Raw genomic sequence first — 27,388 nt, forward strand, 5'->3', positions numbered from 1 at the left:
TCGGTAGTCGGTATTAGCTCTGCACTGTGTTTTCACTTTTATGTTTGCTTTTTGTGTAAATGGAATTGTGTTTTCTTTTTTTTGTGTGCATTTGGTGGAATTGTATTTGTGTGCTTTCCGTTCGTCGCGAATAAATGTGCTTTATTGTTGAACTGTTCTCCCGCTTCGCTTCGTCTTTTCCTCCATTGAATCCCCATCTTGCTTCACGTAAAGGGTTGGTAGTGGGCTGAATACGCCCGATAATTAATCGAACCGTCGAGGTCGACGATAACACCGCTCGGTTATTCTGATAGTACGGAACGGGTCGCTTAAGTGGCCCGTGTCCGAAGTCGACCTGCGGCGAGGTGCGATCGCCCGGTCTACCCTCCGCGTGGGTACTTAGGTAGTTCGAATTTGGCGAGCAACCCTATCCCACGCGGGGGCTGATTGGCTCGATCGCGGTGAGACCGAAAGGTCCACCCGTGACTGGTTCCCGGCGTTAGTCCGAGAGGGTCACGACTGGATTGTCCGTCCGGTGGGCGACGTGCCGCGATTCGAGTTACGTGGCCGTTCGCACGCCGGCGGGCGCGAAATCCGCAACAATATATATATATATATATATATATATATATATATATATATATATATATATATATATATATATATATATATATATATATATATATATATATATATATAGTTACGGCTGTGGAAATTCGCAAACCACCATTCAAGACCCATAGGTGAGATATCTCTAAGTACATGTGCAGTTAGCCCAAACCCGTTGTATAGAGGGAATTTATGTGATTCATCTGGGCTGTGACACTTTGAGTTAGGCGTTTTTCTGTTCTATCTTTATTTTGAACCAACCATCAAACCACCACCGAAAACCCTCCACCACCTTCACCTCTCTCCTTCTACGGCCATTCCCGCACCACCTGTGAACACTGAGCGTCGGGCTGTCTTGGGCCCGTTCAGCGATACGCACCGAGCTGCGAGCGCAAATAGCGGCTTTTCCGAGGGAAAATTCAGATCACAAACGCTACACGCCCACTTTTGCTCCGTCCAATTAGCAAGCGCGGGGTGGCTTGGCCCCGCCTCCAGGCACGTCTGTGTGAAATCGATATATGCAAATTCCAGGATCAGGGGATGTTCACGCCCACTTTTCCTCCGTCCAATTGGCGAGCGTGGCTCCGCCCCCGAGGTCATCCTGATCCGGAAATTTGCATATTGTTTTCTCCTGCTGGCCTATAAAACGGCGAGCGCAAGGCGAATCGTGGCAGAGTGAGCCAGTTTTGGTTGGAGAGTGGAAGAGAGCCAGGGAAAGTGAGTCGAGTCGGGTGGCAGAGTGAGTCAGTTTTGGGTTGGAGAGTGGAAGAGAGCGGGGGGCAGAGTGAGTCGAGTCGGGTAGCGAAGTGATCGGTGTGGCAGAGAGTGGAGTCGGGTGGCGAAGTCATCGGTGTGGCATCGAGTTGGGTTCTGCAGTCGGCTGAGGAGAGTTGTGGGAAGAGGCAAAGGAGCTCGGGTCCGAGGCGAGATGGACGGCGGTCGGCGACGAGGTCGCGGTGTGAGATCGCTCGTCGCGGGACCCAAGCCAGCCAGCCATTCTCCTCCCCCAGGGCATCCAACAATTCCCCCTTTCCCCCGCGCTGAGATAGTGCAAAAAGGGGGCCCCATTCCCACCCCACTCCAAACGTCGTGCCAACGAAACCCGCCAAGGAGCACGGAGTCGGGGTACAGCCACGTGGCCACATCTGCGGCTCGTCCGCCAACGCGTCACGAGGACGCGGGTAGGACCCCCCCGGTCTCGCGGAGCTGGCCGCTCCTCCAGGTCACGCGCACAATTGGCCTGCAGGCCCGTCTGCCTCCTTGTCTATGAGGGTGGCTTCTTTCCTTTGCTTTTGAGTAAATGTGTGTTGGCGCTGTCTGAAAAGTAGAACTGCATAAGTGTTTCCATGTGTGCGCATAGTCGGTAGTAACTCTGCATCGTTGTTGCTTTTGTTTTGGTTGATTATATGTGCATTTTGACTGTATGGCTGTATGGCTGTATATATGTGCTTTCCGTGTGCCGGGTAATAAATGTGCTTTTGTGAACTTTTTTCCCGTTTCGCTTCGTCTCCTTCCTTTTAATTGACCCTCCATCCTGCTTCACGTAAAGGGTTCGTAGTGGGCTTAATACGCCTGGTAATTAATCGGAACCGTCAAGGCCAACGATAACACCGCTCGGTTATCACTGTGGCATGGAACGGACCGCTTAAGCGGTTCGTGTCCAGAGTCGGCCTGCGGTGAGGTACGATCGCCCGGTTTACCATCCGCGTGGGTACTTAGGTAGGTTGAGTTTGGCGAACAACCCTATCCTACGCGGGTGGCCGATTGGCACGATTGTGGTGCGGTCGAAAGGCCCACCCGTGACTGGCTCCGGGCGATAGTTCCCGGAGGGTCACGACTGAATTGTCCGTCCAGTGGGCGACGCGGTCGCGATTCGAGTGACGCGGCCGTCCGCACGCCGGTGGGCACGAATTCGCAACAATATATGTATTTATATATATATATATATACATACTAGCTGAAGGACCCGGTAATACCCGGGAAATTTGCCCTATTTCCTCACGTTCGTTAGACTGAGGCATTAGTTGTATGGAGAAAATTAGGAAGGCTTCTTTTATTTCTCAGATTTATGGAAGGAAGGCTTTATGCTGCCGTAATCCTCACAGAGGTCATAGTTGAAGGCGGCCTTGAGCCACTCAATGTTTCTGGCAGCAGTGGCAACTGTCCTTGATGTCCTGCCAAAACCCAGACCTAGAAAGGTGGAACGTGAGTTGTGTGCTTCTCTCGCCCGTCGGTGTGACGCTCTAGTTGCAGTTAGGCGACGCTCTCTCTCTGCAGCCGACTCTGCTTGCCTGGCTCTTTCATGAGCAGATATATCAGCAGTAAGATGTCTCTGTCTCTGTCTCTGTCTCTGTCTCTGTCTCTGTCTCTGTCTCTGTCTCTGTCTCTGTCTCTGTCTCTGTCTCTGTCTCTCTCTCTCTCTCTCTCTCTCTCTCTGCAGCTGACTCCGCTTGCCTGGCTCTGTCATGAGCAGATCTATCAGCAGTAAGACGACTCTCTCTCTCTCTCTGCAGCCGACTCTGCTTGCCTGGCTCTTTCATGAGCAGATCTATCAGCAGTTAGCTGTTGCCGTGCGCGTGCAGTTCGAGAATTCAAATCACAGGAGAATGTGTATGTTTAAAAAGTCAACAAATATGAACATTTTGTATTTCAAAAAACCCTAGCGTTTTTAACCATGAAGCCTTTTGTTACGATTAATACGCCGACGCACTATTCGAAAGCCTATTTTTTTTTTTTTAATGGAAAGCCACTTAGCGCATCCTGGAGCTGAATGTTAGGTCTATACTAGCGATACCCGTGCACATGCACGGGATAGCAGTAAAACATAGCTGGTAGCAGACGACAGAACGTACACGGGGAATGACAAAAATACGCATTGTGCAAAATGCAAGTGGTACTATGGAACGCCAAGACTTCCCAAACATTGTCGGCATGTCTGCTAAGTGCCACATCAATATCATAGGGATCGTGTGACGGCGAGCCGAGTTTTTAGTGTGCAAGCTTGGTATGAAAATAGAGATGTGTGTAAAGTTTCATCAAGATCGGTTCACTGGTCTAGGAGCTTATTGGTTACAAACAAACAAACAGACAGACAGACAAACAGACAGAAGGACTGCCATTTATTTAGTGTATATATATATATATATATATATATATATATATATATATATATATATATATATATATATATATATATATATATATATATATATATATATATATATATATATATATATATATATATATATATATATATATATATATATATATATATATATATATATATATATATATATATATATATGTATATATATATATATGTATATATATATATATATATATATATATATATATATATATATATATATATATATATATATATATATATATAGTGGCTGTCGAATCACGTGACCAATGACGCCATCAAACAAATTTTTGTGGACCATTTTATCCCTAGATGACCCTCAAAAATTATACTGATCGGCATTCTACATATGCATTTGTGACGTCATATTGAAGGCAAGCACCTATGACGTCATAAAAAAAATCACATTCCACATGAGGAGTACTTGCTATGTGCCAAGTTTCAAATTTTTCCTTTGTGCAGTTTCAGAGATAGAGGTGCAAAGTTTTTTCCATTTTTTCAATATGGCTGTCACACCACGTGACCTATGACGTCATAATAATCATTGAAACATTCTACATGAGTAGATACACCAATGGTGAACATTAAGTCTCAATCCGACAAGCGGTTGCGGAGAAAAACACGAAAGTTCTGTGCGGATAAACAGATAGACAAATGAAAAACCACTCAGTGACAAATGGCAAAACAGCCAAAAACCAAAACAAAAGACAACATGGCAAAACAAACCAAAAAACAGCACAAAGTAGAACGGCACTCGGTAGAGCGCATACCTCTGCCAAGTGGAACAGTTTACGTTTTGTATCCCACTGATGGGCTGGATCTGAACCAAAATGTTGACCTCAAAATTAATAGGTGGTAGAGTTCAGCGGCCTCATATGCAAATGGTCTTCAAATTTCAAGTCAATCAGATGAAAATTGAGGATTTTAGAAAATTTGGCCCAAATTGGCCTTTTGGCCTCTATTGATCTCAAAATTAATAGATGGTTGAATTCAGTGATGTGATGTGCAAATGGTCTTCAAATTTCAAGTCCTTCGGATGAAAGTTGACAATTTTAGAAACAATTAAAAAAACTTGGCCTGTTTTGGGTTGACCTTATGGCCTATGTTGACCTTTTGACGTCAGATAACATCAAAAGTAATAGGTGGTTGAATTCACTGACCTGATATGCAAATACTGCTCAAATTTCAGGTCAATCGGATGAAATTTAAGGATTTTAGAAAATCTGCCTCAAATTGGCCTATTGGTCTATGCAGACCTTTTCGGTCGAACAAATTTTTACGAAACTTCAATGCGGGATTGTCGCAGGGTCAGTGACATAAATCTCTGAAAATTTCAGAACGATCGGTTGAGCGGTTTGGGCTGGAGGCGAACGGACAGACAAACACAAACAAACGGAGGCAATCAACATACTTGTCAAAAAAAAAAAATTGTTGCCAAGTAACAAATGGAAGCAAATGCAATTCCCTCTCTGAATCCTTCGGCGAGGGTAATTATACATGTACAAGCACAATGAAAAATAAAACAAAACAATCTTACTAACACCACCTTGAGACAAGAGGGGATGGACACACCAAAGACAGGAGAAAAGGGGGGAGGGAGGGACATCCCAATGACAGTGTAAAATCGGTAGAGGGGACTTGATGTTGACATATAGGACCTTACATCAGTTAGGGGTCATATCTCAAAATACAAACAATGGGATATCAGACGGACAAAACAGAAAAAGCAACTGACAAAGAAGGATAGCTGCATCATCGTAGTGCACCCAGCTAAATGGGTGGGGGGAGGGGATAAGGTTAGTACCAAATGATCAAATTACCTCCACAACAGAAGGTGGATGGAGGTGATGTTTTCACCCCTGTCTGTCTGTTTGTTTGTCTGTGAGCAGGATATTTCAAAACGTTCTGGACGGATTTGGACGAAACTTTGTTGACAGGGTTGGTGTGGGATAAGGACGAATTGATTCGATTTTGGTGAAGATCTGGATACTAGAATTTTTAAAGTGATTCTTTACCATTGAGAGAGGGCACAATATCTCACAAAGTTGTTGACGGGTTATGACAAAACGTGGTGGAGCAGTTGGTTCGGTGACAAAAACAAGCCGATTCAATTTGGGTTCAGGTCCAGATGAGGCCCATTAATGGAATACAAAAACGATTCAGCCTGCCCGAGGTATGTGCTCTACAGAGTGCCACTCTAGTTTAAGTTGATTTCATCAGTTAAGCTTTTTAATAAAATAAAATAAAAAATCCTCCTCCTAACATTGATTACATGACGTGTAAGAGTATGTTTGCAATCGTCTGATGACTTTACCCCTCTGTGCGGTTTACAGCAATTTTTATGAAAGGACATTGCACTTTTTGGTAAAACTTCCCATACGAAGAAAAAGAAAAAAAACGAATTCAGGACAGATTGCGCTTTTTGGCCTGACATGGGAACTGTGATTCAGACTGGTTTCAGAGAGTTCTGTGGAGTGATGAATCAAGATTTGAGCTTTGCAGTGATGCCCCAGAATGTTGCTTTCACAGATCTGATGAGAGATTCAACAAATGTGAAGCATGGAGGAGGTGGAATCCTGGTATGAGGAGCATTTTTGTCTGCTGGTGTTAGTGAGCTGATGAGGCGTGAACAGTCAATTCCATCCATTGAGACCATACTCTGTGCAGAGCGTGGGTGCTGCTTAAGCAGTCTCCTTGATTATTGGCACAACCCTTGCCAGGTCGCCACTCCGACACAGTATACCAGTAAGCTGGTACTCATTTTGCCGACCTCGGAAGGATGACAGGCAGAGTCAACCCCACCTGGTGTTAATTCAACAGTCAAGGGGGGTTTGAACTCAGGATCCTAGGATTTCAAGCCCACTACCCTAACAATCAAGCAAACACAAGGCATACAAGTCAATTGTTGCCAAGGAATACCAGAAAATATTAGAGAAAGGATTATTTCCCAGCCTTCAAAAGTTATTTCCTGGAGAGAAAAAGCAAAGAAGTCATTTTTCAACAAGATAATGCACCTGCCAATCTACAAAGCTACCAAAGTGGTTAGAGAAAAAGTCCCTGAAACATGTTCTAGCCTGGCCAGAGTCCCGATTTGAACCCCATATAGACATTCTTTGAGCCTGTATTCAGCACAAACATATTGGAAGGAAATTTGCAAATTCTGATCAATTTTGGGAAACTGTCAAACATGAATGGGACTATATTGACATTTCTCGGTGCAAGAAGCTTTCTGAAAGTTTGACTAAAAGACTGGATTATTTAAAGAAAGCTAAGGGACAAGTTATTCCATACTGATTTGTCCAGTTATTTCTGCAAGTTCTGGTGTCTGGTGGGTTTTGTTTAAGGTATGGTAAAATAGTTAAGACAAAAAATGTTAAAAAATTAACTTGGCTGATTTCTTTTTTTGCCCTGGTGCATACATTATATTGTCACGTCCGAGTACCCATTAACACAGAATTCCTCAGAGCTGGGACCTTTCGTCGTGAGAGATGGTCCAAATGGTCTTTTATTACTCTAATTTACTGTTCCCCAAGGTCGTCAAAATGAGCCAAAAATTTGGTCGCTCACCTGCATTTGATTTTTCATTTATTTATATTTTCATTTAAAGATGCTTTTTAATGGTTCTGTGATTTTTTTTTCCTGGTGTATTGGCTTCGATGCCCGTCGGCACACAAAATTACCATGCTTCCCCAATGTCTCGGGTCGCTCATCTGTATTTTTTTCATTTGTGGATGTTATTGTACGATTCCATGATTTTTACAGCGCGTGCGCTGAATACAATTGCACCGAGTTTGAAATGTCCCCGGCATCGTCTACCACGTCTCCGGTGGGTCCGGTGTCCCCCCCCCCCCCACGTGCCTCAAGACAGCCAATGACGGCCGTCCGGTAGATGCAGTGCGTAACCTCGATGGAAATGGCGACAATTGATGGAAATACCTGAGTATTTCAGTGGACATTTGTGAAACTAATGTGTTATATATGTGAAAACCATTTAATTTTTTGCTTGACGGAAAAAAAACGAAGAAACTCTCCCCTCATGTACGAACGAACGAACGAAAGACATCATTTCCGTCCACCATGGCATTTCGCGCCGAACGCAGAAAGCTAAATTCTTCTGATGCTATCATTCTCTTTAATATTAGCCATAAACAAGTGTTTCGTCATGCATTAGTAGTTGAAATTTACTGACAACAAGAACGAAAAAATAATCTCCTCAGATTCAACAAGAACGAAAAAAAACAAAAAAACGAAAACATCACGTGCAGGACAAGACCAATCGAGCAGAAGGAAACGATACTGTAACTGCACTGCTCCTGATTGGTCAAAGGACACCACGTGTGTTGTGTGGGCGGTGTTATGCACGAGGATTCCAGGCTAAGTTCTTCTTATGCCATCATTCTCTTTAATATTAGCCATAAACAAGTGTTTCGTCATGCATTAGTAGTTGAAATTTACTTACAATCATTCTTTTGCGGCCTCCTGCCACGCTGTATCAAACGATTTCATTCTTTCTGTTATATATAAAGGTGCTTATCACAATAACAAGATTTTTACATTTCAAATATTAAGTACGCTTTTTAATTGTTTTTCAACTTAAAAAGCATATTTTAACATTAGTGTACTCATTTGATTCACCACAAGCGCTGTATTGAAGGATTTCACTTGTTTTTTTCCAGTGTACGAACTTCAATGTCTCTCGGCACACAAAATTTCAGCTTTCTACATCACCCGGAAGGTACCAACCTTTAATACCAGTCAGTGAATGAGTCAGTCAGTGGTTAGAAAGAGCTTTATATAATATACTAGCGGGGTATGCTTACAGATTGTGTAAGCATACGAACCTAGTTTCCCCATTGTCTCAGGTTGCTCAACTGCATTTGATTTTTCCTTCATTTACCTTTTCATTTACAGATGCTTTCCAACGGTTCTGTGATTTTTCCTGGTGTATCGGCTTTGATGTCCGTTGGCACACAAAATTACCGTGCTTTCCCATTGTCTCGGGTTGCTCACCTACATTTTATTTTTCATTTATTTATATTTTAATTGATGAATGCTGTCCAACAATTCTGTGATTTTTTCCCCCCAGTGTACTGGCTTTGAAGTCCATGGGCATGCAACATTTCAGCTTTCTTCATCACCCGCAAGCCACCGATCTTTAATATCAGTCAGTCAGTGAGTGGTTAGAAAGAGCTATACAATATATATATATATATACATACATACACATATATATATATATATATATATATATATATATATATATATATATATATATACACATATATATATATATACACATATATATATATATACATATATACATATATATACATATATATACATACTGTTACAGTTGTGGAAATTCACAGATCACCATTCAGGTTCCCCGAAGATCAGTTATGTCAATAAGTATGTGTTCCAGGTTAGATTTCCCCACCGATGTATAACGGGATTTATTCGTGTGCCGGGCTGTGAATCTTGAGGTAGTGTTATTCTTTTCTATCTTTATTTTAACACACCAATCTCCACAAACAAACGAACTTCTCCTCACCAGCATCTCCACAACACCGCCATCTTTTCACCAACAACAACATCTCCACAAACAAACACGATGGCATCCTCGACAGCGGCAAAGTGATCTCAAACACGGCCGCGTTGTGAAAGTAATCTCAACCACGGCCGCGTTTGACGGCAGAATCGGATCAGAACAGCGAAAGGGGCGGAGCCAGCCGGGGGTGAAGGTTCAAAGGTGAAAGGAAGGAGGGCGCTGATTTTGGGTGGTAAGCCCAGAGCGACCCCTCCCCTCCGGGCTATAAAAAGGCGCGTTTCAACGCCGAGAGGTTGTTGGTCAGTGGAGGGAGTCGAGTTGGTGAGTTGAGTTTGGAGCCTGGAGTCCAGTTGAGCGGTTGAGGAGGCGCCGGTTCGTCAACAAGGAACGAACGACTTGGAGAAGAGCGCTGGGAGAGAGCGTTCAAGTTTGCGCTGCGCTGGTGTGGTGCGGTCGGGAAGAGAGCTTGGAGAGTTCGGAGGTTGGAGTGCGGTCAGAGACAACGAGGGTCGCCCAGCGAGTCACCAAGAAGGTGGCAGGTAGCCTGCTCGGTCTCTGAGTCCCTTCGGTCATCCCGGCTCCGAGCAATTATAAAGGCTTACGAGCCCGGTTCTTTCTTTTTCTTTCTTTCTTGGGGTTTGCATGAAAGTCTGTGGTGCCTTGTCTACCAAGTAGAACTGATTAAGTGCATGTACATAATAAATAGACATCGGCTGTAGGTTTTTGCTCGTGTCTTTTTCCCCATTTCCCCCCATTCATTGCATTGCTTGCATGCCTGTGTGGAAATAAATGTCCCCATTTTTGAATGTCACCTGCTCGTTGCGTCCCTTCCTCCATTGACTGCCATAATTGCTTTCGGAATAATTAGCTGGTGATTATAAGCCGATAAAACGTACATCTGGTCCGACGGGGCTTGGCGATATAAAACCGCTCGGCAATCGCAAACGGAATGAGCTGCTTAAAGCGGCTCATTTTCGTGCAGGCTCCGTTGAGGTATAAACTCCCGGCATTTGTCTGCGCGAATAATTAGGTACATCGACAATTCGGCGATCGACCCTGTAGCACGTGGACAGAACAGCTGGTTGGTTTATGGTGTAGTTAAAAACACCCGCAGCTGGGTTTCGGCATTGATCCGAAAGCTGCGACTAGATTGCTCGTTCGGTGGGCGCGCACGGCCGCAATTGAGCTAAAGGCGGTCGCCCGCACGCCGAATGGGCGAAAATCCACAACACACTATATATATATATATATATATATATATATATATATATATATATATATATATATATATATATATATATATATATATATATATATAATATTCCAAGTGACTTTTTAGAAAAGATACTCTAACTTTAGTTTTGTATGTAACGGGTCTGGCCAACATTTCCCCCCCCCCCCCCACCCAGACCATCCCTGCATCGACAGTGCTAGTGCACTCTCTGATACATCGTGGTTATATTCCAATTGCACTTACCTATAGGTTAACATCAGAGGCCTAAAGCCTAAGGACTGAAGCATGAGGACGATACTTACTGTGACCTTCACAAGGTCCATGACGTCTATCGGTTGCAACCTTTCAATATTTGAAGATCCTTTTAACAGTCACTTTGGTCATTACACACTGAAAGCAAAAATACTTATAGGGAGGGCATGGCAATTGTGAATACAACAGTACCAAATATGTATTTAGTTAGCTTCACATTGCACCAAGGCAGCCATATGATTTTTCAAGGGATAATTGTGGGTGGAATCAGACCAGCTGTCCAACCAATGGGTGGAAAGGAAAATCGCTTTTTCATGATCCATATTTTTACCACTGGTTGGCTCAACTCTCTGCTGTCACAGGAAATAGTTGGAAAAGCTCAAGTTTAGTGATGACATTAAAATGTTCCTTATATTTGCATTCTGTGTGGGGACAGCATGGGGGCCTGGGGTAAATCATTTTACCTAACCCCCTCCCCAACCCCATCTCGAATGAGAACTATGGTGGAACTTCTCAGCAAACATGGTACAAAAGAACAAATGCAATTAAATCTCTGATGTGCCACACAGTCTTACTTGTCAGCATTTTTCCTTATTATGCCCATGATGGTAATCTTCATGCCAGGTTTCAAGCCATGCTTTATCGTTCCTGAAAATGGCACCGCCTGGAGAGGTGGGAAGTGGGGTGGGAAAGAAAAGAAAGGGGAGGGTGGGAATTGGGGGAGAATTAGACATCTTTTGAGAATCAACAAAATGTGAACATCACAATTTTCACGATGATATGACGTGATACGATATAGTTATGATGTGATATAGTCATGACGTGATACGATATAGTTATGATGTGATATAGTCATGACGTGATACGATATCGTTATGTGTAACAGAAGCCGGGGATGATTTGGTGGATGCACTCTCCTGCCCTCATATTGTTTGTTCATCCATGAGAGTTTTTATTTATTTGTTGAGGTTGCATCACTTTATGTACTGGAAGAATCATGTGACCAGAAGAACCCTGCATTAATTAGTCTCCTTATTCTTCCGATTGTGGAATGGGTCGTTTCATTGTATCCACCGTCTCATCCTCCTCACTTCAGTCATTGACGTGTGCTGTCCATCACCACCCCATGTGTAACCACACTCACCGATTCTTTCACATTCTGTTCCTCTCCAGGCCATTGTTATTAGTTTTTGTTGTATTTGTACTTGTACATGTCCACCCCTTCACTCCAACCCCTTACTATTTGATAGTTGGTGAACCAACTTAACTTTGTTGTTTCGCTCTTCCATGAGCATCGACCCTTACATTAAAAACACTTTTTGTAACGAGCTATCTTGTGGACACTGGGCAAGAGTTAGCATTTCACAAAACTAGCGATACCCGTGCACATGCACGGGATAGCAGTACAACATAGCTGGTAGCAGACGACAGACCATACACGGGGAATGACAAAAATACGCATTGTACAAAATGCAAGTGGTACTATGGAACGCCAAGACTTCCCAAACATTGTCGGCATGTCTGCTAAGTGCCACAGCTGTTTCATAGGGATTGTGTGACGGCGAGCCGAGTTTTTAGTGTGCAAGAGTGGTATTATAATAGAGATGTGCAAATGCTCCCTTTGGGAGTAGCCAGGGGGAGTTATGTTATTATTCTCATTCAAAAGTGCAATTCAAAACACCTCACTGCACTGGAAAATGTGGGAACAGGAATACTGTACTGTAAAGGGTGGGGACTTGTAACACCTTCTCCCACCTGGAGGCTGCGTTACACGATACACATGAGGCAAAGATTAAAAAACAAAAACAAACAAAAAATACACCCGTGCGGGAGTGACGGTCATCTCTGCAAGAAACAAGCATGAGTTCCTGTTACTAGGGTGTAGTGTTCTCGGGTCAGGAGGGGTTTTTGGCCAACTTTGAAGTCACGTGACGCGAAAGCGAATATCGAAAATCCGGCCCGACCAAATCTAGACATTGTCCCTTACATTCAAATGCCACAATCAAATTCAAGATAACTTAAGAAATGAAGGAGGAGATAGATTTTGAAAATCGTCATTTTGCAACAACATGAAGCAGTTTTCGCAAAATTCAATGTCACGTGACGTGTACGTATTCGAAGATATCGGTATTCTTTCGAATGGACATGAAAGACAAGGTCAGTTGCTATGCAATGACACCATTCACTAACTTTTACCATTCCCAGTAGAGAATTTATAGCCTCCTGAAGGTAGGACAGTTTTTGCAAACTTTGAAGTCACGTGACGCGAAAACGAAAGTGAAATTCAAAAATCTGTCCTGACCAAATTTAGATATTGTCCCATACATTCAAATGCTACAATCAAATTCAAGATCGCTTGAGAAATCTAGGAGGAGATAGATTTTGAAAATCGTCATTTTCGCATTTTTTGCAAACTTTGAAGTCACATGACACGAAAACGAAAGCGAATATCAAAAATCTGGCCTGACCAAATTTAGATATTGTCCCATAGATTCATATGCCACAATCAAATTCAAGATCGCTTGAGAAATGGCGGAGGAGATAGAATTTGAAAATCGTCATTTCCACAACTTCAAAGGCCTTGTGACCTGGACCTTGACCTTCGGTGACCTTGAAAGTCATACCATCGTGTACGTCTCATTGACCTCTATCAGGATCACTAATGACCACATCTCCCGCTTCAACTTCATTGTGAACGGACGGACGGACGGATCGAAGGACATCGACACCCATATTATTATGTCATGCTCGAAGAGATGACCTAAAAAAAGACTATGCACTAATCGGGATCATGCTGATCATATCCAGCAAGTCTGGATGTAATCGGCCTATAACTGTCGAAGAAGGAGCACGACAAACACAAACACACATTGGTCCGTGAATTATCGTAAGGATAGGATACCTCAACATAGATATGCACTGGCTCGGAGAGCTGGTTTTGCTGACGACTTTGTGAAAGAGGAAACTACAAATGTGCTTACATTACATTAAATTAATAAACAAATACGAGCACCTCAGCAAAAATGCCCTTTTGTCAGAGCCAGAAAGCCTCTCTGGCTCACAACCTCTTTTGTTCCGACGAAGTGTTAGTGCCTGAAACGTCAGCTTCTCTCTACTTCCCACAGTGGTTAGCATACCTTGATAGACGTCCTGTCGATTTTGTCCGTCGTATGACCTGTCCGCTAATGCAGAGCGACACTAAACTTCACCTGCAAGACCAGTTCTTCATCCTATTCTAATCAACCTTTAGTTGATAAAATCACAACAAAGGGATAGTCCTTGCGTCGTAATCTACAAACTGAGGCTGGTAAATACAAGTTGAGATATTCCCAAAGCGGTGACAAAGCAGCTCACCCCTCCACCCCCTACTGTGTGCGCTTTTATCACCTCTGGCCTCAACCTTACACAGTGAGGTCCCACGCCCTCCCCTCTCTCTCTCACTAACTCACTCACTCACGATTGCATGAAGGCTTGTCCGTGGGTGGGGCAATTCCGTCTGTGATACTGTTGCGAATCTGGAAGCCATGAGCACACAACAGCCAGGTCCTATAGATCAGTTATATCGGTAAGTGTGTGTTTCGAGTTAGAATCCATCCCCTGTGTCTAACAGGAATTTTGTACGTGTGCTGTGGGTTATTTTATAGATAGGATTTTTTACATCAACAATGACAACGATAACCCTCTGCTCACGGCATTGTCAGCGCTCTTCGCGCGCTCACCGGCATGCGGGCATGTCTGGAATTCCATGCCCCAGCAGTGTGCGTTTCGCAGTGGATTTCGCACCGTATATGGTCACATAGCGTTTTGTTTTGGTTGCGCACCAAATAAGGGTATGCGTCGTTTTCCGCCCAATGGGCGACGAGCAGACCAGAGTCGAGGTGGTCCTTGGCAAGAAGGCAGAGCCGCGACACGCCGTCCACCCAATGGGAGCAGGCCACGGGAGCGGACGGGCCCCAAAAGAAAAGCGACAAAGGCAATTGAATTGCGTCCAGTCTGCTCGAGTGCGCGTCTCTGTCGGGGTCTGCGGCTGACTGCATCGCGCGGATCCAAAGCGTCTCGTCTGGCTCATTGCTGCGGGCGGTCGACCATCTCAACTCAGGAGATCATCTCGTGTCGCCTGCTTGCGAGCCGGAGGAGCGTGCCAACGCCCGACGCTACCCTCCGTACGTGGTGCTTGGAGCGGCCTCGTGTTGCAGGTTCGAGTCCCGTTACCTCAAGATAGTCGACAACCACACGAGGTGGACAGGTCCAAGCTAGCTTCTCTTCCCTCAGCCCGTCTTCCCACCGAGCTGACGGGGCAATAAAGACCTCAAGGTCCATCTCTTTCTGGGCATTTGTGTGTGCGTGTGTGTGTGTGTGTGTGTGTGTGTGTGTGTGTGTGTCCTTGGGCCCCGTCTGTAAGTAACAACTGTGGAAGTGCTTTCTTTGCTCATTGTACATTACATTTCTTATAGTCGTGATAACTCTGCTCTTTGTGTGCTTCCCCTCCCTGATTATTGTAAAATAAATTCCCCTTTTGTTGAATGCCCCAGCTCGTCCTTGTCCTTTCTGCCATTGGTTTGCCACGGTGCGTATTGGGTATAAGGAAGGCCGTTGCGGCTGTAATTGTGCATTTGGACAGATGGACCTCGGTAACCATCCACTCGGGTTACGCACGGTTCGAGCACAGTAACGGCTCGTTCCGCTCGAGGCCTGCCGAGAGTGTGGTTCCCTGGTAGTTGGACTGCGTGGGTATTTAGGTATATTGAAGTTGGCAATTAACCCTATCCCACGCCGTTGAAGTATTGGTGACCACTGTCCTTTAAGTGACCCGTTGGCTCTGGAGTTATCCGGGGTGACGACCTATAAATTCCGGGTGTTCGGTGGAGCCGACTCTACTGCTACATCCAGCAGTCGTGCTCGCCAACGAGACCCGGCCCCACAACAATACTTCATCCCAGCGACTGCCAATGACTCAGGTTTCACCTGCAACTTTCTTTTTGCGTCGAGCTCGTTCTCAAGGCCTAGTGAAACCTTTTTTTAAAGGGCATGGTGTGGACATTAAAAATGGAGTCAGAAGGGATCAGGAATTTAGACAGACATTTGGAAAGGGAGAAATTGTCTATTACAGAAGTGACATTTTAATATCACAATTGTCACGCTTACGCGATTACATTCATTAAGGATTTAACTGCACTATACTAAGCATTATTAACCCCTCAAAGTCATTTCCACAACAATATATTTGAATTCTCGAGACTACAAATTGCCTTGTTTGAACTTCCAAAACCCTTCAGTTTAGTCAAACTTGGGCAAAATTTTGCCAATCAAATTTGCCGCACATTCTGAGGGCGAAGTGACAGCAGGATTCAGCCAACTGGTGACACCGAGCGGCGCAACAACAGAGCTAACTTCATCCAAAAGATGTGTTTAGTTGTTTAGTTAATCTTTTTCTCAAAGATTGTTCCTAAATCGTCAGTTTCTCCGAGAAGAGTTGGCAGATGGTTCAGCTCTCGATGTACCGTTTGACCCGTTGGCTCTGTATGATTACCATCGTGCCTGTTATACAACGTTCATGAACAAAGCTAATGTAAATCATGCTTGGAAATGGAAAACAAGAGTTGAAAAGACCTTTCCCATGGTCTTTACTCAAAATTGCATGGGGTAAGATGTCCTATGAATTGCTGTTACAAAATTATCATCTAGTTATTTTTATATATATATATATATATATATATATATATATATATATATATATATATATATATATATATATATATATATATATATATTTTGTTACGGTTGTGGAAATTCGCAGAGCACCATAAAGGATATCCCCAAGATCAGTTATATCGCTAAGTGTGTGTTCAGATAGATTTCCCCACCGTTGTTTAATGGGGTTTATTCGTGTTATCAGGGCTGTGATCTTTGAGTTAGCCGTTATTCTTTGCTATCGTTATTTTGGACCAACCACACCACCAACCACCTTTTTTACAAGCGCCCAACCACACCACCCTCACGACCACCACACAACGCCACCATTACAACAACCACGACCACCTCAACCACACCACCAATCACCTTCTCCACAACGCTACAACCCTCTCCGCATCAAAAACCGTCTCTGCCATGGAGAAAGAAGAAGGGGTTCCAACACGCATGGGCTTTTCCCTCCTGCTTTCCCGCGCTTCGGGACGGGGGAAGGGCGGATTGAACCAGGGGTCAAAGGTGATGTAGGGTGGGGGCCTGTTTTTGGGCGATAAATGTCCCTGGGCCACATTCCCATTGAGGGCCACCGCAACGACTTCTTCTTCCCTTCGCGCACCGCGGAGTGAGGAGCCAGGGTGTTGGAGGTAAAAACACGCCCTCCTTCTGGAGGCTTCCCGCGGGAGCTGGAAGAAGGGCGGGACGAGAAGGCAGGGGGAATAAAAAGGACGCACGGAGCGTCTGCAAGGAGTTGGTTGTTGGTCGGTCGGTGGAGGTCTCGGTCTGGGTGGAGCAGTCAGTCGGTGGAGGTCTCGGTCTGGGTGGAGCAGTCAGTCGGTGGAGGTGCTCGACAGGGTCCATCGAGGGTCGCCCAACCAAGCCACCACGAGGGTGGAGGTAACCTGCGGCGGCCTCTGGGAGTCCCTTCGGTCAACCAGGCTCCTTGGACATAAAGGTCTACGGGTCCAGTCTGACTCCCTTGCCTTTGAGGGGGTCTTTCTTTGCTTTTATTTGTGTGAATGTTGTGGCGCCATATCCCGCAAGTAGAACTGTGTAAGTGCTTGTGAATAATAACCACAGACGGTTGTAGTGCTTTTACCTTGCTCGTGTCTTGTCCCCGTCCCCCATTCATTGCATGACTGCTTATCCCTGTTTACATGTGCAATATAAATAAATGTCCTTGTGTGAATGTTAACCCGTTCGTCGTGTCCTTTTTTTCCCCAATTCAACTGCTATCTTGCTCTCGGAATAATAGCGGGCTTTTTAATAGCCAATAAAAGAATTGGGTCCAGCGAGATCTCGCGATAATACACCGCTCGGTTATCCCAGAACGGAACGAACCGCTTAAGCGGTTCGTGTCCAAGCAGACCTCGCTGAGGTATGGTCTCTCAGTAGTCTGCCCACCCGAACACTTAGGTATATCGATAATTCGGCGATTGACCCTGTCGCGCGCGGGTGGAGTGTTGACTAGGCCGTGGTGTGCGTTTGGAGCACACCCGTGACTGGTTTCCGGCGTTGTTCCGGAAGATCGCGACAGAATTGTCCGTCCGGTGGGCGAGACGGCCGCCATTGGCAAAAGCGGCAGTCCGCAAGCTGGGCGGGCGCAGAATTCGTAACAATAAAATATATATATACTTTTTTATTATATATCCATTATATGTATATTTTATTAATATATATTATATATATTGTTGCGGTGCCGGTGCGTCGGCCGCCAACTGACCGCTCTGACGGAGCTGCGAGTTGAGTCGGCCCGACCGATTGCCCGGAATATAGATCGCCGCCCGGATAAGTCCGAGTCGACGGGTCCTTGTACAAGAACCAAAATACGCCAATGGGCAGATCACGTGGGGTAGGGTCGATTGCCAATCTTCAATGTACCTAAATACCCATGTGATCCAACTACCGGGGTATTCCACCCTCGACGGAACTCGTACGGAACAAACCGCTGAGGCGAGCCTGTCCCGTGCGCGATTCCGAGCAGCTTAATCGCCGAGAACCGTCGGTCCAAATGTCCCCCTTTTACGGCAAACCAATGGCTTTCTAACTCCCAACACACAAAATGCTCAGTCAATGAAAGAATCGACGTGACGAGCTGAAAACATTTAACAATTGGGGTATTTATTAATAATAATGGGGAACTAGGGAAGCACGTAAGAGCAGAACTATTCCGACTATACGAAATGCAATGCAAAGATTTACAGCACACAAAGCACTTAACAATTTCCTACTTATTAGACGGGCCCACGGACACACGTACGCACACACACACCCAAGAAATCGTGGCTGAGGCCTTTAATAATGAGCTTCAGTTCGGAGGACAGGTGAGCTGAAACCCAGAGCCTATCTCGAACCTCTCCACCTCGTGTGGTCTTCAAGTTGTTCGGACCCGGGCTCCAGCGAGAGCGAGCTGGATCCAATCGCCGTGAGCCGCGATCCTTCCCAAGCTCCAGCGAATCCTCTCGCACTTCCGAACACGTGCTGGTGAGACGAGGCGCCGATCCTTCCCGTCGATGCATCGCTATCTCGAAGAACCACCTCCAAGAAGAGGTCGATGAGTCGCACCAAGCCGGGAACCAAAACGGAGAACAAAGAGCTCCACGAACCAAGAAGAAGAAGAAGCCACCACTCGCAGCTCGAGCAAAGCAACTGGCCCAACTTTCTTCCAAACAAAGCAGCTCTCCAAAAAGCCTACCGAGCCAAGCAGGACCCGAAGCTCTGCTGAACAACTCCTCTGCAGAAACAAAAAGCTTCTGAAAGCCTCAACCGTAACCCAAGCCAAGCAGGACCCGACGGCCTGCTGAACGACCACACCTCCACTCGCAACACGAACAAAGAAAGGATTTCCTCTTTATCCTTCTCCGCCCCCTCCCCCACGTCCGGCATGATTCATGCCCTCGTGATCCATCCCCCGCTCAACCACGGGTGGGAGGGAGTTGTTGACGTCAAGAATCACGGGACGGAAGGGCTCTTCTTCCTCTTCACAGAAGAGGGAGAGGGACGTCTCCATTGTTCGCTCCCTAACTATTAAATGGATCCGCAGTGCATCCAATCGATTTCTAAACATTTAAACAATGGAAGGTGAGCTATCGAGGGAACAAGTACTTATCGACATTGCTGACTAAAGGAACCTGTATGTTGTGTGCAATCGAATTCCAAATTCGTAACACTATATATATATATATATATATATAAAAAATACTGTATATCTAATTACTATCTGGACAAACCAGAAGGCAAGGGCGATGCTGACGTCATTTCATCACATGACCTTGTGGCTGATCATCTCTGGACATGTTTTTGCGTGTCGAGTATCGACTAAGCACTGGGATGAGGGGCAAAATTTTGGTGTCCTGTCTGTCTACCCTACGTCACAGTCTCGTTTTCATTGTCCGTCTACCCTTCGTCACAGCGTTACGTCATGTCATGAATGACGTAACGTCCGAACAGGATGGAAATGAGCTGAATAGTATTTATGCGGTGAAGGGTCCGGTGGGCCTGTGGCATCGCCGCCGCGTGTAGGACTCTGAGTCGGAGTACGGTGTTCCCTGTACATCCCGTGGTGAAGAAGGGTGAGGAGAGAGGAGAGAACGCCGGGCCCATGTACATAATCATAACCGCGTGGGTCATCCTCCTGGCTGACATCGGCCAAATCAAAATTATTTATAATAAAATGTCTAAAAGTATAACTGGAATGATTGTAATTATAACACATTTGATTAATATATTACAGTCAGAACCATTTAATAATAATAAAAAAATCAAAAAAAAATAATAAAAAAATTGAATTTGATGTTGTTATCCTGCAGTACATGCCACTCACTCTCTGATCTTAATTAATCCCACCACACTATTTTGTCAAAACCTTGTCTAATATACGGATTCCTGTTTTCGCATCTATGTTCCATCATAATTACACAATGTCTCGACATGCAATGCATGGACTTCCACTTGTTTTTTTGTTTTTGTTTTTTTATGGTATACCCTTGTCGAGGCTCATCTGAGAGCCAACACACAACGCACATCATGGGGGACATGAGACAAGAGAGGAGGGAGTGGGAAGGACAAAACAGTGGGGAACAGCGACATTAGGAGATCTGTGGAAGGGAGAGGGATGGGGGAGGGAACATGGGGAATAGAAGATGGGCATTACAGGGACTTTCAGGAAGGAAAGCAGGGAATTTGAAGGAGGTGAGCTTGGGTGGATTATCGGGGGTAGAAAAGATCGAGGATTTGGATGGGGGATGATAAGAGGTGGTGGTGAAGAGCTGTTTGGAAGGCCTGTAGGGAAGAATGGGAATGAATAGAGTGAGGGAGTTTATTCCAAAGGCGGGAAAAAAAAGAGGAATGAAAGAGTGAAGGTGAGCAGTGATTCGTGATTTTGGTAGTTTTCCCAGAAGGGGGTTGTTGGCGGACTTTGAGCGCCCTGCGGAAATGTGGTGGGGACAAATCGCAGAGAGAGCTGGGGAGGGGGGGGCGAGGCTGGAGAGGAGACGGTAGAAGACAGAAAGACCACTGACCAACCTGCGGTGAATGAGTGGGAGGCCCAAAGACTCAGCCTCATTGCGGGAGATGCCAATGATCCGAAATGCCTTGGTTTCTACAGCGTGAAGCCGAGAAAGGTGGGAGGCAGGAGCACCAGCCCAGAGGGGAGAGCAGTACTCCATCAGGCTGCGGAAAAAAGCTTTGTAAGTGGTCAGGAGCTCAGGTGGGCCGAGGAAGGACTTTGCACGAAGGAGGATTCCCAGTCAGCGACTGGCTTTGGAGGCGAAGTTTGAAATGTGGCTTTCCCAGGAAAGGTCATGGCAGATAGTGAGACCCAGAAGCTTGAAAGAAAAGACTTCTTCCAGAGGATTGTTGAGAAAGTGGATGGTGGGATTTTCTAAACGGTCCTTTCGAAGAGACATAGTGAGAGTGTGAGATTTGTCCAGATTGAAAGACATGTTCCACGTGTTGGACCAGTTTGTGATTTTATCCAGATCTGCAGTGAGCGAAGAAGTTGCTGCTTGCCGGTCTGAGGGATGACCGATGGTACGGCAGAGGGTGAAGTCATCAGCAAACAGATATAGATGATTTTCCAGAGAGTCGGAGAGATCATTTATGAAAACGATAAAAAGAACAGGGCCCATAATGCTACCTTGAGGAACTCCAGCTTGGACAGGAAGAGGGGATGAAAGAAGTCCATTTAGGGCCACACGGTAACTGCGACAGGAGAGGAAGTCTGCGAGCCTGAGTGGAGATGGCCTTGGATACCATAGGAAGAGAGTTTGGTGAGCAGGGCAGGGTGCCAGACTGTGTCAAAAGCACGTGATATGTCCAGGGATACGGCTCGGATTTCTTGTCTGGCATTGAGGACTTCCATCCATTGTTGGGAGAGCAGAAGCAGCATATCCAGGGTAGAGTGACCTGGTCTGAAAGCAAATTGATTATCAGAAATGAAGCCGATGGAGAAGAGGAAGGATTTGATGTCTGAAGAGATGATGGATTCCATCACTTTGCTGATGATTGGGAGAAGGCTGATTGGTCTGTAGTTGCAGGGATCTGTTTTTTCACCTTTTTTGTGCAGGGCAGTGAAGTTTGCTGATTTCCAAGCAGATGGCACATGACCTTGAGCAAATGAGAGGGTGAATAGAACAGAGAGAGGGTGAGAAAGAGCAGAAGAGCAGGCTTTGAGAACACGTGGGCTGATGCCGTCTGGACCGGTTGCAGAATCTGAGTCGAGGTTTGACAGCAAGCTATCCACCTTGTTAGGAGAAAAGGACACAGAGTCCAGGGACAGTTGGGTGCGACTGGGTAAAATGGGTAGAGAAAGTGATGGGTTTTGGACACAAGATTTAGCTGCAATCACCGAGTTTAGGCATTCAGCTTTTTCACGTGCGGTATCAGCAGTGCGGCCTTTTTGAGGCAAGGGAGGGGATGGAGGGGGAACATACACCAGAAACAGATTTGATTAGACGCCACCATGACTGAGGAGGGAGAGAGGTTTGAGAGTTCAGACTTGAGATGAGAAGGATGTTGTTTTCTGGCTCTCCTGAGGGTAGATACACACTTGTTCCGAGCTTTATGGAAGGAACTGAGATTGCCCTCAGTTGGGTTTGCTTTCCATGAGGCAAAGGCAAGTTGTTTCAGGACAATTGCCTCACGACAAGCTTCAGTGAACCAAGGGCGGGAGGAAGGGTAGGACAACTGAAGACGAGAGGGGATAAATCTGTGCATGAGGGAGAGCAAGTTTCTTTGAAAGAATTCCCAGGATGAGTTGATGTTGGAGAAAGTAGTGATAGGAGACCGGTATATAAGTTTGAGGGCTGCTTGGAGTCCCTGCCAGTCGGCTTGAGTGAAATGACAGACTCGCCGGCAGTGAAGTGGTTCTCTGATAACAGCCAGAGAGATGTCCGCTTTGACAAGGACGTGGTCAGAAGAACCGATTGGAGCGGAGGAAGAGCAGCAGATATTTTCAGGGAAGTTTGTCAAAATCAGATCCAGAAGAGATGGAGTACCATTGGTTGAGATTATAGTCAGGTCAGGTTCGATCTGTGACCTGCTACAGGTACCATGTAAACCTGTACTAACCTGTTCCATGGTCGGGTTGTCGGCGACTAAACCGTCTTCCCCACCAGGTTTTCTGGTGAGGAGGGTGTTTGGATATGGACACCCAGCAGGATTAAAAACAAAACCTGTCAAAGGGCGGAGGAGCTCCTTGTGAGCCAACGGCCATCCATATCTAGTGCCCAACTGTGTCTGCGGACGTCCTCCTGCAGTTGGGTCACTTCTTACTCGGAGGTTGGTGGCAGGATTTGCACTCCGGCCACCGTAAAACGCTTCATTCCGCAAAACGCAAAAACGCAAAAAAATCTGAAAACCCACTCCGTGGGAGTACCTCCTGTGCAGCTTCCCTTCGCAGGGCAGCTCACCGGATGACGGGATTGGGGCAAAGCCTTCGGGACCCCCAATCTTTGATAGGAGGGAAACCACGGGGTAACATCCCTGGGTCAGATTGCGGGAGAGTGTGTCGGAGTGGTGCTGAGGTGTCGTCCACCAGACGGCGGTCTCCTTGGGTTAACCTGAGGCGGTCCCTTCGGGTGGGTACCTGGAATGTCCTATCCCTAAGAGAGGATGATCACCTGTCTCTGTTATCATCTGAGCTCAAGCGTTTGGACATCGGGATTGCTGCTCTCTCTGAGGTTCGGAGACCGGATTGCGGCGAGATAATGGTGGGTGGTTACACCTACTATTGGTCTGGTCGCTCTGATGGTTACCATACCCAAGGAGTTGCTGTAGCTGTGTCCAATAAGCTGACCCCAATGATAATTGAGGTAACACCGGTCAACGAGCGTATTATGAGATTAAGGATTCGCCACTCCTTAGGTGTCATTTCCCTGGTCTCTATTTATGCTCCGACTGAGGCGAGTGATCTCACCGTAAAGGATGCATTCTACGCCACGCTCCAGTCTGTGGTTGATCAGTGCCCCAGACGAGATACACTTCTAGTCTTGGGGGATTTCAATGCATCGACTGGAACTGATAGGGATGGTTATGAGGTGTGTGTTGGTCCCCATGGGTCAGGAACTATGAACCAGAATAGCACTAAGTTCCTTGACTTTGCAAGAAGTCATGGACTTAGGGTGGCTGGTTCATGGTTTCAGCGCCCGCAAGCTCATCGCTGGACTTGGTATTCCAACGCTGGCGGTGTGGCAAAGGAGATTGACCATGTCCTCATTGACGGTCGTTGGAGGATGATCCAGAACTGCAGGGTCTACCGGAGTGCTCAGTTCCTCAATACTGACCACAGGCTTGTTGTAGCAACTCTAAAGCTGCACCTTAAATCCTGGAGAATGGTACCATCCCAGCCTAGGCTGGATGTTGCCAAGCTCAGGGATGAGAGAGTAGCTGAGGAGTTTGCGAACAGGCTGAGTGGACACTTGGGGGGTCTGGGTGCTTTGGGCGGTCCTGAAGAGTTGTGGAGCACCTTCAAGACCACCGTCCTTGATGTTGCCGGTGGATGCCTTGGAGTTCACCGCAGGGCAAAGAAGAATTTTGTCTCTCAAGGGACACTGGATACCATTGACCAGAGTCGCAGGGCCAGGCTGAATGGCAGAGCTGAGCTGTTCAGGGAGCTGAGGCGTAAAACTGTACGTGCACTGAGGGTGGACAAGGAGGCCTATGTGCGAGGAATCTGTGAGGAGGTAGAGCATCACCTGTGGACAGGTGATTCTCGTCCCGCTTACAGGGGAATTCGCGCATTACGTTCATCCAAGCCCATCCCTCGGAGCACTGCAGTTCGAGCAGAGAGTGGTAGGCTCTTGACAGAGGAGTCTGAAGTGAAGGCCCGCTGGGCCGGTTACTTTGAGCGGTTGTAACAGGCTGATCCCCCAGCTGTCGAGTTGGACGTCAAGGGTGTTACAATCCCTGTTGCTGACCCTCGAATCAACTGTGGTCCACCATCGCTTGTGGAAACACGGGCTGCGGTGAACCAGTTGAAACGGAGCAAAGCTCCAGGGGTCTGTGGCATCCATGCTGAACTTCTCAAGGCTGGTGGAAATGCTGCACTCGTGTCGTTGCATGCAGTTTTGTGCTCTGCCTGGAACACAGGCATCATCCCAACTGACTGGAAGAGGGGCCTTGTTGTCCGTCTCTGGAAAGGGAAGGGTGATCGCCAAGACTGCAACAACTACCGAGGGGTGACGCTGCTCTCAGTGCCGGGCAAGGTCTTTGCTCGGATAATTCTTGATAGGGTTCGCCACCATCTGCTTGAGCACCAGCGTCCAGAGCAGTCAGGCTTTACACCAAAGAGGTCAACGATTGACCGTATCCTTGCACTTCGTGTCCTCACCGAACGCAGACGAGAGTTTCGGCAGGGGCTGCTTGCAGCCTATGTTGATCTCTGTAAAGCGTTCGATTCAGTGAATCGGGATGTCCTCTGGAGGATTCTTGGTCTTCGTGGGGTGCCACCGAAACTGATCGATCTGATGTCTGAACTCTACTCTGGTACTGAGAGTGCTGTGAAGTGTGGTGGTACAATCTCTGACTTATTTCCAGTTGTTACTGGAGTTCGTCAGGGATGTGTACTTGCCCCCACACTTTTCAGCACTTGTATGGACTGGATTTTTGGGAGGATGTCGGAGAGATCAAATTGCGGTGCATCGTTTGGCAATGTCAAGATCTCGGACCTTGATTTTGCAGATGATGCAGTCATCTTTGCGGAGACTTTAGACATCCTCTTGGGGGCCCTCGAGGTGCTGAATGAGGAGTCGGAGCCGTTGGGATTACGGATTTCTTGGGTCAAAACTAAGATCCAGGCTTTCGGTGACATCTTGGATGCTGCTGTCCTGTCTGTGTCTGTTTGTGGTGAGGATGTTGAGGTCGTGGATCGATTCACTTACCTTGGCAGTGATATTCATGTCTCCGCAGGTTGTGAGCCGGAGGTCAATAGACGTCTGGGTCGGGCCTGGGGAGTCATGGATTCACTGGATCATGGGGTGTGGCGCTGCCGGTACCTGTGCGGGAGGACGAAAGTCCGAGTCTTCAGGTCCTTGGTACTTCCAGTCTTGCTCTATGGGTGCGAGACTTGGACTTTGACCAAGGATCTGAGACGGACACTTAATTCCTTTGGTACCAGGTCTCTTCGGAGAATCCTTGGCTATCGCTGGTCGGATTTTGTGTCCAACGAGCGGTTGCTGAGAGAGACTCGGATGAGATTTGTTACCTGCATAGTCCGTGAGCGTCAGCTGCGACTGTATGGACATGTGGCTCGTTTTCCTGACGCTGATCCTGCTCACCAGATTCTCTCAGCGAGGGAGTCTCATGAGTGGAGGAGGCCAGTGGGCCGACCACGTGCCTCATGGTTGCAGCAGGTTGACCATCATCTCAAGGAGATGGGGATGGGCCTGGCATCTGCCTGGGGGATGGCCAGACGGAGGCCCCTGGAGTACCGGCGGAAAGTGGACGCAGCGACGCGCTGTTCTGGCACATGCTCCCATACCTGACCTGACCTGGTTGAGATCCGGGTAGGGAAGTTGACCGATTGAGTCAGTCCCAATGAGTCGCAGAAAGCTTTTGCTGAGGTGCCGTGACAAGTGAGAGAGGTACCCACACCGAGCCAACTGGCATGATGAAGTCAATTGAAGTCACCACATCTGAGGAAGAGAGAGTTTGCATGAGAAAATAGAAGTTGGTCCATGTTTTTGGATAGTGAGGTGTAGATGGAGTCATCACTGTTAGGTGGACGGTACAGTACACATATAAACATGAGGTTGGAGTGGAGGGGAAACCGTAGCCAGAGGTATTCCTGGGGGTGTGGGGGAGTGAGGGCAGTGCATGGAGAGTTAGGAATAGAGTCTTTGATGAAGAGAGCAACACCTCCACCAGGACGAGGCTCAGGTCTGTCATACAGGAGGAGGGAGTAACCAGGGAGAGATACTTGGGAGTCAGACACGTCTTGGGGGAGGAAAGTTTCTGTTTGGCAGATTATGTCTGGTTTGTCAGTGGCAACCTGTATGGAAAGATCTGAAAGGTTTGAGCGAAGGCCCCGGATATTTGAGGTCCACACTTTTAATGAAGAGGGAGGGAGGAGGCTTTGGGTGCAGGGGGTGTGGGGGAGGGGGAGGATAGGACAAGGGACGAGGGGTAGGTAAGGAAGGTTGTTGAAAGAGTGTGGGGGATTGCAGAATAGCTAGGGGAGGGGCCGGATGAGGAGGAGAAAAAGCTCTGTGGTACTGGGGGAGAGGGGGGACAAGAGAGGGGGAAGAAGGCAGTTGAGAATTTGAGGAGGTGGAGTGAAGAGAGAAGGAGGTGAGAGAGCAGTGGAAGGAGGCAGCTTTGTGGATGAGAGGGGGAGGGCAACTTTGAGAAGGATGAGTGAGGGGGATGAATGGAGGGAGAAAGGTGAGGGGGGAGTTTTTGAGAGAGGTGAGAAGGAGGCTTGGAGGGAGAAGAGTGT

At 46.7% G+C, this 27,388-nt stretch overlaps 2 protein-coding genes across 3 annotated transcripts in view; one reads left to right on the forward strand and one right to left on the reverse strand.

Moving 5' to 3' along the window:
• The window catches only part of LOC147020461 (egl nine homolog 1-like), a 59,711-nt gene extending 50,810 nt beyond the window's left edge, over positions 1 to 8,901 (forward strand). The window contains exons 5-6 of the mRNA XM_085895804.1: positions 8,410 to 8,468; positions 8,820 to 8,901. Of these exons, the coding sequence (XP_085751930.1) occupies positions 8,410 to 8,468; positions 8,820 to 8,833 (73 nt within the window). The 3' untranslated portion in view covers positions 8,834 to 8,901. The remainder of the gene's footprint in view (positions 1 to 8,409; positions 8,469 to 8,819) is intronic.
• The window catches only part of LOC147020462 (galectin-related protein-like), a 95,407-nt gene that overhangs the window by 47,367 nt on the left and 20,652 nt on the right, over positions 1 to 27,388 (reverse strand). For both annotated transcript variants that reach the window (XM_085895807.1, XM_085895806.1), the window contains exon 3: positions 11,343 to 11,431. In XM_085895807.1, the coding sequence (XP_085751933.1) occupies positions 11,343 to 11,431 (89 nt within the window). The remainder of the gene's footprint in view (positions 1 to 11,342; positions 11,432 to 27,388) is intronic.

Source organism: Eptatretus burgeri, chromosome 9 (genome assembly GCF_056783735.1).
Source record: "Eptatretus burgeri isolate ZD-2024b chromosome 9, Ebu_testis_v1, whole genome shotgun sequence".
NCBI classification, from domain to species: domain Eukaryota; kingdom Metazoa; phylum Chordata; class Myxini; order Myxiniformes; family Myxinidae; genus Eptatretus; species Eptatretus burgeri.